This window comes from Ovis aries, chromosome 18 (assembly GCF_016772045.2).
Source record: "Ovis aries strain OAR_USU_Benz2616 breed Rambouillet chromosome 18, ARS-UI_Ramb_v3.0, whole genome shotgun sequence".
NCBI lineage: Eukaryota > Metazoa > Chordata > Mammalia > Artiodactyla > Bovidae > Ovis > Ovis aries.
The window spans coordinates 18,504,598-18,518,590 of NC_056071.1; the positions used below are offsets into that span (position 1 = coordinate 18,504,598).

The following is a 13,993-nucleotide window of genomic DNA, read 5'->3' on the forward strand; positions in this document are numbered from 1 at the left end:
GACAAGTCCTCTAAGACCAAGGACAAATAAAGGAATTACAGGTGATATTTACAGCTGAGCTGAACAGCAATGCATGTCCTAAAAAAGACTGTCTGCTGTCTCAGGCCACATAAGAAGCTGAAATGACTTCAGCTGTCACCATTCCTCTGCCATGGGGGACAAAAGGAAAAGGAATAAATATGGGTTCCCCTACAGTCCATGAGCAGACCCCCAAGTCCTTTGGGAGTTGTCTAGTCCTGGCTCTGAATCGCTTATAGACTGAGCCTCAATAATTTCATTTAAAGACAGATGAGCCTATGGGAGACCTTGCCAGTCACAGCTCCACTTGTCTTGTGTGCTCAGTTGCTTCAGTTGCATCCTACTCTTTGCGACCCCATGAACTGTAGCCCGCCAGGCTCCTCTGTCCATGGGTTTCCCAGGCAAGAATACTGGAGTAGATTGCCATGCCCTCCTCCAGGGGATCTTCCTGATCTAGGGATTGAACCCATGTCTCTGAGGTCTCCTGCACTGGCAGGCAGATTCTTTACTACTAGCACCACCTGGGTGGGTTCTGGCCAAATTCCCTGGCTCTTGAAGCAGGTGACAAACACTAACATCATAGGCTCCACATTCTCTCTGCAAGAACAACTGAGATGCTCAGCACGGGTCCACCGGGGCACATGAACCCCACACCCTTCCTGACACCACCTCTCTCTGTCTGGGTAGGAAGACCCGCAACATGGTCAGGCCCTAGAAAACTGCTGGAAAACTGAGGCAGCAAGTGACCGTCTAAGAGGCGTGGGCTTGGAACTGCCCAAGAAGAGCTTCCACTCTCCTTTCACGGTTCACTTGGATCCTCTCAGCGGCCATGGGTCTGGGGATGGTGATAAAACAGGAAAGAGGGCTATCTGGACTCAGTAGTCACCAAAAGTATCAGAATAAGCCACTTTCAAAGCAAAAGGTAAAAGAGACTTACAAGAGACAAAGTTATCCGTGCTCTCTGCAAAAAAAAGACAGAGATAATTAACAAACGTAATACAAATCGGAACAGCCTCGCTCTATCTTCTTCATAGCTATGACCTCTCCCACTCACCATGATCCCCTGTTGCCCTGGCAACTGAAAACTAAAACCCTTGGCACATCACCCTTCCCCCACACCCTATTACTCCTTAGAAGGTGGTCTTCCAAATGGGGAAGGAATAAGAGCTAAAACTCCTGGGTTTCAAGGGAGGTGGCCTGGCCCACCTGGAGACTGGAAACCAAACCATGAGGTGAGGAATTAAATCCAGACTCCCCGTCACACCCACAGCCTTCCCTCAGGTACCCAGTGCATTGGGGATGCTGGTGGACATGAGAGCCCAGAAGAAATGCTGCAGGATGGGTGTCTGTGATCTTCCTGGGAAATGCCAGCTATGATCTCAAGATCATAAGTCCCCACCTGTAAAGTTTATTCTAGTAGGTCACTGAGACATGCTTGGGAATCCCTCTAGAATCTATTTCCCAGATGAAAATGTGCTATTGAGTCTTTGGCCTTTAGAAATGATCACCTAATAATGAAAGCCAATCATTACTGGGCATTGATTATGAGATGGGGGTGTGAAAAATGCTTTATGTAACACATCACCCAATCCTATACCGACCCTGGGAGATAGGTAGCATTACACCCTGCCATCAGGAGAGTAAACAGACATACAGAGATCAAGTAACTAATTGAATGTCACTCATCTAAGAAGGGATACACCTGGATTCAAGCCTGGGCTCAGAATCAGTTTGTCAGAGATTCTCACACTTCAGCCTGCCACAGAGGCATCCAGGAGATGACCACTACTATCCTCCAACAGAAAGAATGAGGGCTTCTTGGAGAAATGCATAATTCTGGGGCTGAGGAAGAAAAAGTAAAAGATGTGCCTAGAACATCTTGTGGTATTGAAAAGCAAGAAAGCACCCAAAAATTATTAGGGGAAGGAAGAAAGGACGCAGGAGCCACCGTGATGGGGTTTCCAATGGCCAAACCAGGGATGATTTGAGCAACAAAATATAATGACCATCATAGGTTGTTATGAGCTGAATTATATCTGCCCAAAATTCAGACACAGAAGTCCTAACCCCCAGTACCTTAAACTTTAACTATATTTAAAGGTAGGGTCTTTAAGAGGTAATTAAGTTAAAGTCATTAGCAACCTAGAGGAATAGGTGGGATAGGAGGGTGGGAAGGAGGTTCAAGAGGGAGGGGACGTATGTATACTTATGACTGAATCACACTGCTGTATGGCAGAAGCCAACACAACACTGTAAAGTAATTATCCTCCGATTAAAAAAACAAATATTTTTCTCCCCTTGCAGAAAGTTCAGAAAAAATAAACTCATTGAGGTGGGCACTAATCCAATACGACCTGTGTCCTTATAAGAGAGCATTAGGACATAGTTATACGGAGGCAGATGAAGACACACGGAGATGACAACCATCTGCAAGTCAAGGAGAGAGGCTCACAAAGAACCAGCCCTTCTGATACCTTGATCTCAGACTGCAAGCCTCCAGAAGTGTAAGAAGATACATTTATGCTGTTTAAGCCATTTAGTCCCTGACACTTTTTCTCATGGCAGCTCTAGCAAATTAACACATGGATTGTAATTCACAGAACAAAATAAATACCCATGAGTCCATACTGATATAAGAAGTAATTTAATCAACAAATGAGGAAGAAAAGAAAGCACTTCCTTACAATAATATTCCAATTAATAAATAGAGAGGAAAGGATGGAACTAGAAAAAAATCACCATTAACAAATGGCACGTTAATATTTGTTTCAGGCAAGAATCACCAACGAATGCTAAAATTAATATGTGAAAGAATGATAAGAAATGATATTTATAAAGCTTCAAAATATGATGCTTATTAATTACAGAAAGGAAAAAAATATCATTTTGGAGTGGAGAAACCTGGCAGACACCATCTTCACCAAGTGAGAAAGTTAACACCACAGGTAATGAGACGTACAGATATCATGTACCCCCAACACACTGTACTGAAAGGGCACAACATTACTTCTGTGACACTTTTACCAAAAACACATAACTGGCATTTAATTGTGAGAAAACACCAGGCAAACCCAAACTGTAGGATAGCCTACATATAACTAGTGAATATGTACACAGATCATATAACTGGTGAATAAGTACGCAGATCATATAACTAGTGAATAAGTACACAGATCATATAACTAGTGAATATGTACACAAATCATATAACTGGTGAATATGTACACAGATCATATAACTAGTGAATAAGTATGCAGATCATATAACTAGTGAGTGAATATAAGTACAAAGACCATGAAAGACAAAGAAAGGCTGATGAACTGCCCCAGATTTAAAGAGAATACGGTAACATGGCAGCTAAGTGCAATGTATAATCCTGGATTGGATCTCAAGAAGAGAAGGACAACTGATAGAATTTAGATAAAGTCTGTAGATTAGGTAATAGGGTTGCATCAATATCACTCCTGGGTGTGATCACTGCACTGTGATTATGTAAGATGGCAACATTGGGGAAGCTGGGTGAAGGGTATAAGAATGTCTTTTGTATTCTTTTGCAATTTGGGAGGGTAAATCTCAAACTATTTCAAAATCAAGAACTTAAAATTTTTTTAGCTTTTTAAAAAAAGAAATACAGATTATCGATCCTCACCCCAGAGTTTCCGATTCAGGAGGTCTGGAGTGGGTCTCGAGAATTTGCGCTTTGACCAAGTTTTCAGGTGATGAGGATGCTGCTCCCTTTGAGAACCCCTGCACTGTAGCACAGCTCCTCCTGTCACAAGCCTACCACACTCTAAAAACAACAACTCACTCATTCATTCATCATGGACCTTCTATTTGCCAGACATTTGGCTAGCTAAGCTTTCAGTCATTGCAACTTAAGCTCTGCTCTCTAACTACCTGTGGAGAAAATGATGCTTTCTATGAGGAAGGAGTCCTTTAAAGAAAGTTCTACGTATAGTAAATGCACTGTTAGTAGATTTCTTGTTCATCGTCTGCTTTTCATGATTCAAGGGACAGCAATACGGCTTTGCCCAAATTCCTTCATACCCCCAGCCTTTTCTAAACTTCAAGTGACCAACTACCTGATTTGGGAGGAAGATGGGGGTCAAGGGACCCTAGCTGTGGTTTCAGAGAAAAGAGACATGCCAGATTAACTCATAGATAAAACTGATTTGCATATTTCTCATAAGTTTTTCCTTTATTGGAGAATATTCTCATGTCAGCCAAATGTTTCGGCCGAATCTGTGAACCCTGTAATTTCTCAGTGACCCTATGAATGCTTAGCTCCTTTGTAGGAGCCTGGTGACATGTATTCACCCAGGAAACACATGACACCTGGAAGAGCCAGACCTCTGGGGTTCTCTGTAATCTGTGGGAGGACTTGAAACTCCACCCTGGAAGAGGATGGTACCCAAGAGTGGTCCTCATCTCTGCCTGCACCAGCAGGCTGGGAGAACAACTGGACTCATGTGCCAAGGCAGCATCTGAATCCCAAAGGGGACCAGGCGCGAATGGAAGGCATATGTCTCCTCCAGATCGCAAACTCCTCAAGAAAAACTCACTGGGAAAAGCCAGTGGGGTCCAGAGAAAAGAGAAGAGAGGCAGCAGCTTGCATCCAGACAGACAGAGATGCACTGAGATGTGATGACGTGAAGAGATGGCCTGGCTTCAGATGTGAGGACAGAGGAGGGAGCTGCGCCAGGCATCCACATGCTCGGCCCACCCCACGCAGATGGCCACACGCGGCTGCCCGCTCCACTTCCCCAGCACCCACAAGGCTGGGAGCACGTTCTAGTCTCAACAAGTTCCTTAGGGGAAAGAAGCCAGTCTTGATGCCGCTAAGGGCGCTAGTGCAATGGTTTCTCCCCTCGGTGGCACCTAGGGCCCTGAGGGAATTCTGGTTTCTGCTGTCACAATGAAGAGACTTCCTGGCCAAGTGAAAAAAGGAGAACTCAAGAGTTATGGCAGCTCACTTGTTCCTAAATGTTTCGTCAAGTATTCGCAGATATTCGTTGCAGGAGTGCAGGCAAACACACACACACACACACACACACACACACGTGCACGCACACATAAATACACATATATGCACACACACATAAACATACACTCACAAACATAAATGCACACATACATACATAAGCACATAAATGCACATACATACACACACAAGTACAAACAGATGCGCATGCGTGCACACACACTCCCTGCTTACACACATACATGCACACACACAAAAACACACATATACACATGCATACATACATGTACACATGTATACATAAACACACATTCACCCATACACACACACAAACACATGCACATACACACACACATCCCTTGCATACACACATACACACATACACACACACATGCACACACACTGTGCATATACATAAATATACATTCAGGCACCCCCATAAATACATACATGCACACACACGCACGTACAAACACATACACATGTATGTATGCACACACCCCTTGCATATACCCAAACACACACATAAACATACACATACATGCACACACATAAACATACACTCACGCACGTTCCCACACATGCATGCTTGCACATTCACCCATATACATGTACAAGCATGCACATACATGCACACACACACACACACCCCTTGGCAACATTCCCCCTGCTATCACATCATCTAAGGATCCCTAATGGTGACCTTCCAGGTACCACCCTGACCCTAACATGATCCCCAGCCTCCCCTGACACTCAGATCCCTGACTCCTCATGGGCCCACTCTTACACCCAGATCCTTTTTGGTGGCCCCTCCAAGATCCTGGAACATGAAAGAAGATCCCATGCTCCTAGAACACATCTTCCTTTCCAAGGACTAGCTCCACACTAAGGCTCAAACTCCAGGCGGAACATTCTAGTGCTTCCCCGGAAATGCAGAAGGAACCACCAACATTTGCATAGGATGTGAAGCTTACAGAAAGCTTTCCCGGAACATTTTCATCTCAATGTCCTGCTCGGAGAAAATCCTCTGATCGAAGCCTCTGCATCTTCAGACGCTTCCACTCAGTGTATTCATTTCAATCCAATCTCTCTTGTGGGCCTCCGACGCACGAACAGTCAGGAAAGAAGGCCTTCACCTTCAGATCTCCGTCCCCTCCCCAAACAAATCCACTTTCAGTTGTCCTTGGGTGTTTTGGTTTTTTTTTTTTTTTTTAATAAAAACAAACTAGTTTTGCTATTACTCTGTACCAAGCACCGTGGGAGATATTTTAGGCAGATTGACCCACTGTCTGTAAATTAATCTTCACCACAGTCTCTGAGGCAGAAGCAAGGGGGCTGAGTAACCTGCCTGAGATCACAGAGCTGATGGGCAGCTGAGTGAGCATCTGAACCCTGGCTTGTGACTCCATAACCACTACCCTCGATGAAACTGCCTGAAGACGGTCTGTTAGAACTTCCCAGCTTGATTACAGAGTGACTACCAATTCCAGAACTCCTGGACTCAACTCCTTAACTCTGCCCAGAATCCGGGTCCAGGCCAACAGTGGTTGAACCATCCCTCTGTCCGGACACAGAGCGAAACACTTGGCAGGCATCACTTCATTCATTCTCATGACTATTTAGGCAGGAGCTCTGGTTATCATCCAAATTTTACAGATGAAGAAACAGAGGTACCTCACGCCAACTGTGTACCAAGCCCTATTCTAGGAGCTGAGGCCACCTGTCCAGTAGGACCACAGATGCGGTTTGCACCTCAATCTGTCTGATTTCAGACCTTCCGCTCTTAACCTCTTAACCCAGACATGCTTTGCTGTCTGGGAGTGAGGGGGTACAAATGACAAACACAACCTCCCCACTACTTTACAGCAAGAGAAGAACAGGAATCCACCAAGAGCGTTTGTACCCAGGGCTCAGCAGGTGTGCAGTTTGCTGCCTGAGTCACGGGATGACTGACTCTCCTGAATGCCTAGCTGTTTTTTCACTGTCACAACTGGCCCCTCTCTTCCCCGTCACTGCCTTTCCATCATCCAGTGATCCTTTACGAACAAGCAAAGCTTCGCACAGGAAGGCCCTGGCAGGGTGCAGGTGGGTCCGAGAAACCCGCTTCAGGTGAGCGGTTTGCCTTCAAGCTCCTCTATGCCTCCACCCTCTCTCCTGCCTCCTCGGTCCACCACATGCCACAGCGGTAGCTGGCAAATAAGAGCGTCTGAATTTTGCGGGTGGGAGGGCTTGTCAAGACACAGAGTGCTGGGCCCCACCCCACAATTTCTGACTCAATAGGTCTGGGTGGGGTTCTAGGATTTGAGTTCTAACACCTGCCCAGGTGATGTGGATGCGGCTGGTCTGGGGACCGCTCCTGGAGAACGACTGGCCTGATTGGAGCTGATAAGGTGATAGGGGTGTCCAGAGGTGATGAGGAGGGGCAGCTGTGTCTCTTGGGGACAGAGAAGGTGTACGTACGGCTGGGAGGATGCAGAGAAGGGCTTCCCTCCCAGTGGGAAAAGCCACGCCCTGCACCATTCCACTGATCCCGCTGCCCCGTGGCCAGCTCACCCTCTGTGGACAGGAGCCGGAGTGTCTTGCCCCATCTCTCAAACATTCAAGGGCTCCCCCTCTCTCCAGACCCCAGGAGTTTCCCTCTAAGAACAGAAGCATCACTTGGCAGGAGCTTCACTCCTCACTCATGAGGGAGTGTAGATTCTCCTCTTTTTAAAAAAATTGTGTCAGTTTCGGCTGCACAGCAGAGGGAATCACCATACGTACATATATATTTCCTCTTCTCTGGGTTTCCTTCCCATTTAGGTCACTACAGAACATCGAGCAGAGTTCCCTGTGCCGTCCAGTAGGTTCTCATTGGTTATCTATATTCTACACAGTAGTGTATACATGTCAACTTCAATCTCCCAGTTCATCCCACTTCACTTTCCCCCGTCAGTGTTCATACACCTCCTCTTTAAAAACAGATTCCATTTTCTAATCACCAGATGGGCATGAGCAGGGCAAAGGGCCACTCCAGCCCTTAATGCCAACAAAGCCTAGCCTGACTTTATGGTCCCGAAAAGCAAAGCGTCTCTGCATCTGAAGGTCGCTGCTTCCACAGTGCCGACCGGGACTCTTCCAGTTCTTAAAAAGCCCCATGTGACCCGTGGTGGGAAGTGCCCTGAGGCCCTTTACTGGGTATACTAGGAATGATGTTGGAAATGTCAGACCATATGGGATGGCCAGGGTCTCAAACACTGGCACATTCTCAGTCCTCTCGTGAGTGATAGCATCATCACTGCTTCATAGAACTCCGTGCAAGAATTTAGCTTCCCAGGCAGTCTCTTCTCTCCAGAGTGTCTCTCAGTGTCTCCAGAGTTCAGGTTTCCTTGTGCTAAGATTTAAACGGCCCCTTGGAGCTGCTCCCTGATGGTTATCTGTACATTGTAAAGTCACCTTCACATAAGCAGATGCTGCAGTGTTAGTCCTCCACTTGTGTGTGTGTGTGTGTGTGTGTGTGTGTGTGTGCGCGCGCACGCGCGTGCATGACATCAGTCTTTACTGATATCTTTACTGATATCTGCTCTACCCTTTACCTCATTAGAAGCCTGGATTTCTAGGAACTGAAGGCTGAGAGGTCCTCTAGCTTGTTCCCAGCAGAAATCAGCAAGGTCATCAAAGATACATGACTTCACTAATAGAAACTTATCAGCTGCCAAATCGACCAAGAGATGCTGCAGCCACTTTCACTAAACTCTTGAAGTGTTTTCTTCTCCTCCAACTCCAGGAAGGTATTTGAAATATTCCAGCCCAGACAAAGACAGACTCCCCTCCCAAATATTCAAACAAAATGTTTTCATTATTTCAATGACCTCTCCTTCCCCGACCCATCCACTGGACATCAGCACCATCCAGGTTGATGGCATCAGGAACTCCCCACCCGTCAACTCACCACAGCGTTGGAGGAAAGAAGCCACAGACCTGGAAGCCTCAACCCCAGGCAAAGCCTTGCTTCTACCCAGCAAGCGGAAAGAGATTTAACTTTTCTGTTAAACATGGGGATGAATCAGATAGACCTTGAAGCCCCTTACAGGGAAGGTCATCAAACCATCACTAGGTATCAAAGCCTGTGACACACGCTTTGTCTACTTTAAGTCATTTAACAAAACTCACAAGATTCTTATGGGAGCAGTACCATCATGCCCATTTCACAGATGAGGGTATTGAGGTAATGATCAGGCCCAGAGTCCCCCAACAAACACAGGACTGGGTCCAAATTCTCCACCATTCTGACCCAGTTCTCAAGTCCCTACTTACTCTACCATAACACCATATACCCTTATATGCATAGCTGTGTATTTCCAAGGGATCTTGGCTTTTACTGTGACTGCTAACATCAGAGACTTTATCTAGTTTATATAAAATTCAGGTGGTGGCCGAAGATGTTCCAAAGTGTGTGTGGTTGCTGGTGATGATGGTATCCGTGTTGATGCTGCTTCTCCCCTCAAGCCCCCACACCCCAACCCCCCTGAGTGCCTGGAGGTATGAGCCACTCCAGGGCAGCTCCACCCTCACCTGGAAAGGGCTCCTTGAGGAAGTGGCCATTGATGGTCTGGTTGGCGGTGCCCAGGGGGTTCTTGGCGATGAGGGTGTAGTTGCCGTTGTTGTAGTGGGTGGGCTTGTTGAAGAGCAGGCAGCCCTCGGAGACCTCGCCCTCCTGGTAGTATTCCATGTGGATGATCTTGGACTCACGCAGCGGCTGGCCGTTGTGCAGCCAGTGCAGCGTGGGCGGCGGGTTGCCACGCACCACAAACTCGATGCAGTGCTCCAGGCGCAGCTCGGGCTCCTCCAGGCTCACCACACGCGGGGGGTCTGCCAGGGGACAGGCCAGCTGAAGCCCAGGCCATGGAATCTCCCATGTCCTGGAGCAGCCTTCCTGGAGCTGGGGCGGGCAGCCCAATTCTTCAGGCATGCATGCATGCTCAGTCCTGTCCGACTCTTTTGCAGTCCCATGGACTGTACCCCACCAGGCACCTCTGTCCATGGGATTATCCCAGCAAGAATATTGGAGTGGGTTGCCATTTCCTTCTCCAAGGGATCTTCCCAACCCAGGGATCTAGCCCTTGTCTTCTGCATTTCCTGCATGAGCAGGAAGATTCTTTATCACTGCTACCTGGGAAGCCCCATTTCTTCCCCATCAGCTCTAAAAGACTAAGGGAATCAGAAGTCCCCCACTCCCCATCAACACCAACACCACCCCCAAAGAGGTGAAGAGATGTCTGTCTTCACTGGAGCTTCCTGGGTCCACTACAGCTGGAGGGTCCCTCTCATGACCTTTGTTGGGGGGGCATAAACATTCAGTCTACTATAGTGTCTAAGAATTCCTTAAAGAGATGAGTTCCTCTTGGCTAAAGGAAGGCTAAGAATGTAAGAGAAGTTGGCAGAATTTATCTCTTTTTTAAGATTTTTTCTGTTGGCCATTTATAAAGTCTATGGAATTTGTTACAACATTGCTTCTGTTTTTTGCTTTGGTGTCAAGGCAAGTGGGATCTTAGTTCCCCAACCAGGGATTGAACCTGCACCCCCTGCACTGGAAGGCGAAATCTTAACCCCTGGACCACCAGGGAAGTCCCACTAGAACTTCCCTTAAAAGCATCTTATTAAGCCAAAAGAGAACCAAAATTCCATACTAAAGGTTATTCAATGAGTCCAGATGCTTGCATTTGTTGCATAAATAAGCACCAAGTCATTAATTTCAGATATCTGGTGTTTTTGTGTGTGGTTTTTTTTTTTTTTTTTTTTTTTTGGTGTGATTAGCAAATCCCATGGATGGAGGAGCCTGGTAGACTGCAGTCCATGCGGTCGCTAGGAGTCAGACACGACTGAGAGACTTCACTTTCACTTTCCACTTTCATGCATTGGAGAAGAAAATGGCAACCCACTCCAGTGTTCTTGCCTGGAGAATCCCAGGGACAGGGGAGCCTGGTGGGCTGCCATCTATGTGGTCACACAGAGTCGGACACGACTGAAGCAACTTAGCAGCAGCAGCAGCAGTAATTTACCAAGAAGTGTGTGACTACATGTATTTCCCAGCCAAAACAATTCATATGTATGCTTGCCCATTCCCTGTCTCTATGGAGTAGCTCCTCAGAGAACTTTTAGAGGTTTAACAAAAGGCAGACTTGGGCCAACTTAGGAGTGAGCAGATCTGAGTTGGAGGTACAGCACCTTCTGAGGGACAGGGACATGCTTTCTGGGGTTACGAACCAAGGACTGACTTGACTTGCCCTGTACTGCCCCACAGGAGTCTTTCTGCCCCCCTGGTGGACCACGCTCATTGCAGTGGCCCCACCCTGTCCCAGCCTTCTGTGCCGAGATCCCCAGGGTCCCACCCGCCCTCCACAATGGCGTCCACTCACAGTGGACAGTGAGGGCCACGCTGGCATTGCTCATGCCCACCACGTTCTCAGCGATGCACGTCAGGGTGAAGCCGTTGTCCTCACTCGTCACATTTACCAGCGTCAGGTTGATGGCGTGTACGTTGGTCCAGTTCAGATTTGTCTAAAACCCCAAGAAAACAGACAACCATCAGACGTATAAAATAAGCTACAGGGATATATTGTATAGCACAGGTCATAGAGCTAATATTTTATAACTAAGAAAATGTTTAAGACTGTAAATTTTAAGTTATGTATACTTAACCACATAAAAATTTTAAAAAAAGATTCAAAACAGAAAAAGTAGATGATGGCACCAAAACAAAGGCAATAATCAAACAGTTTCCACAAGCCTCCCCCACCACACTCCCCAGCACCTTCAGGAATCAAAAGGAAAGATGGGCAGAAAGTGAAGGAGGGCTTTCCGGTGAAGGCACGCTGACCCAAGGCCAAGCTCTCTACAGTCAAGAGCTCAGGTAACCCTCACACTTACTCCATGAGGCGAATGGCAGCATTATACCCATTTCACAGATGAGGAAGGTAAGGTACAGAGATGCTGATAGTCTGTTTGAGATCAATTTGGCCAGAAAAAGTTGCAGCTGGGTGGCACCCAGGTCTCCGCCTTTCTTCTTGTAGAGAGAGGAGCACAAACTTCCCCTCTTCTTCTTTCTTATTCTTACATTTCTTGCTTCTCTTCCTGATCCAGCTCATCAGGACTACTAGGGGACAGGGCCCAAGGCTCGGACGCCTACCTGGTGGGTGTTGATGGACTGCAGCCCGGTGACCATCCAGTCCACATCGGGCAGGGGCGAGCCCGAGCCGTTGCAGGTGACGACAGCATTGTCACCCTCTCGCACTGTCAGGTTGGCATGGCTCACGCTGATCTCAGGGAGGTCTGGGAGGGAGCACAGGGCGGGCGAACGGATAAGGAAGAGCTTGTGACCAAAACTCAGTCCCCGAGGGCAATGGTGGCACTGCCTGCCTTGTCTAATACTCACTCCAACACAACCTGCTTGACCTCTTTAAAGTACCCCAAGTCTCAGAAGCCTCACACCAGCTCAGGACGTGAGCCCATGCAGCTTGACTGGTGGAGGGGATGGGGGGCAGGGTTGGAGGGCAGGACAGTTGCTCAAGGAAGGCAGCTCTAGCAATGATGTCAAATGGCATCTTCCACTTTGGGCACTGGCTCTCAAAACTTTGATCCACTTCAGACTCCCCTGGGGAGCTCCCTAGAAATTCAGATTTCCAAACTCATCCCCAGACATCTCTGATCTCGCAAGTCAGAGATGAGTGATCAGGCACACACCTCTGCTTCTCTAAAAGTCCCTTAGATGTCCTGATAAAGGAGACCAGGAGACCACACCTGGACCTGCAGTCCTTCAGGTTTACATAACAAGAAACTGACAGGGTACAGGGACTCTGGTCCAATCACAAAGAGGGCACACGTAACCCTTTTCTGCATCCCTGAAACCAGGAGTCCCCAGCCTCCAGGACCTAATGCCTGATGATCTGAGGTGGGGCTGATGTAATAAAGTAGGAATAAAGTGCACAACAAATGTAATGTGCTTGAATCATCTCCAAACCATGCCATCCTCCCCCCAGGCCCTCCATCCTCCGGCCAAGGAAAAATTGTCTTCCACGAACCCAGTCCCTGGTGCCAAAAAGATTGGGGACCGCTGCCTGAAACCAACCTTCCCACAGCTGGCTCATGAAGGGACAGGAGCGAGCAGGAAGTAAGAGGGCAGCCAGATCCGCAGCCAGTGTGGAGAATTCGAGGCTGGGAGGGCGGTGGGGAAGGAATGCCCTGGCTTCCTTTACTGACGTGCCGCACCGTCCCTGGGTCCGTGGGAGGTCGGCGTGGAGCCAGCCGGGCCGGGGGGCTCACTCACCGCACTGGCTGATGTTCATGCGGAAGAGTGGCAGCTGGGAGCCGTCGGGGCCGATGCAGTAGAGGTTCTGACTGTTGAGCTTAGCCTCCCCCTGTTCCTGCCACAGCTGCATCCAGCGGATGTCACAGCTGCAGTTGAAGAAGTTCTGCTCCAACCTCCTGTGGGCAAGATGCAAGTTCAGGGAACCCCTGAGCCAAGGGAGGCCCCGCTCCCTCCCAGGGCCCTGAAGCCAAGCCGAGGGTCCCCACCTGCTCCTCATACTCATGAGAGAAGGCTTTTAGCAGCGTCTCTAAAGAAGTATTGAGCACCAAAGAATTGATCTTTCGAACTGTGGTGCTAGAGAAGACTCTTGAGAGTCCCTTGGACAGCAAGGAGATCAAACCAGTCAATCCTAAAAGAGATCAGTCCTGAATGTTCATTGGAAGGACTGATGCTGAAGCTGAAGCTCCAATACTTTGGCCACCTGATGCAAAGAGCTGACTCATTGGAAAAGACCCTGATGCTGGGAACGATTGAGGGCAGGAGGAGAAGGGGGTGACAGAGGATGGCACGGTTGGATAGCAGCACTGACTCTATGGACATGAGTTTGAGTAAGCTCTGGGAGATGGTGAAGGACAGGGAAGCTTGGCATGCTGCACGCAGTCCATGAGGTTGCAAAGAGCTGGACGCATCTGAGTGACCGAACAATT

General features: G+C 48.0%; 1 protein-coding gene across 4 annotated transcripts in view; it reads right to left on the minus strand.

The window, feature by feature from the left end:
• NTRK3 (neurotrophic receptor tyrosine kinase 3) overlaps window positions 1-13,993 on the minus strand; it is a 431,855-nt gene that overhangs the window by 284,341 nt on the left and 133,521 nt on the right. For all 4 annotated transcript variants that reach the window (XM_060401597.1, XM_042235650.2, XM_060401599.1 and 1 more), the window contains exons 5-9: window positions 13,305-13,462; window positions 12,168-12,310; window positions 11,398-11,539; window positions 9,554-9,850; window positions 956-979 (exon numbers count right to left, since the gene is read on the minus strand). In XM_060401597.1, coding sequence (XP_060257580.1) covers window positions 956-979; window positions 9,554-9,850; window positions 11,398-11,539; window positions 12,168-12,310; window positions 13,305-13,462 — 764 coding nt within the window. The remainder of the gene's footprint in view (window positions 1-955; window positions 980-9,553; window positions 9,851-11,397; window positions 11,540-12,167; window positions 12,311-13,304; window positions 13,463-13,993) is intronic.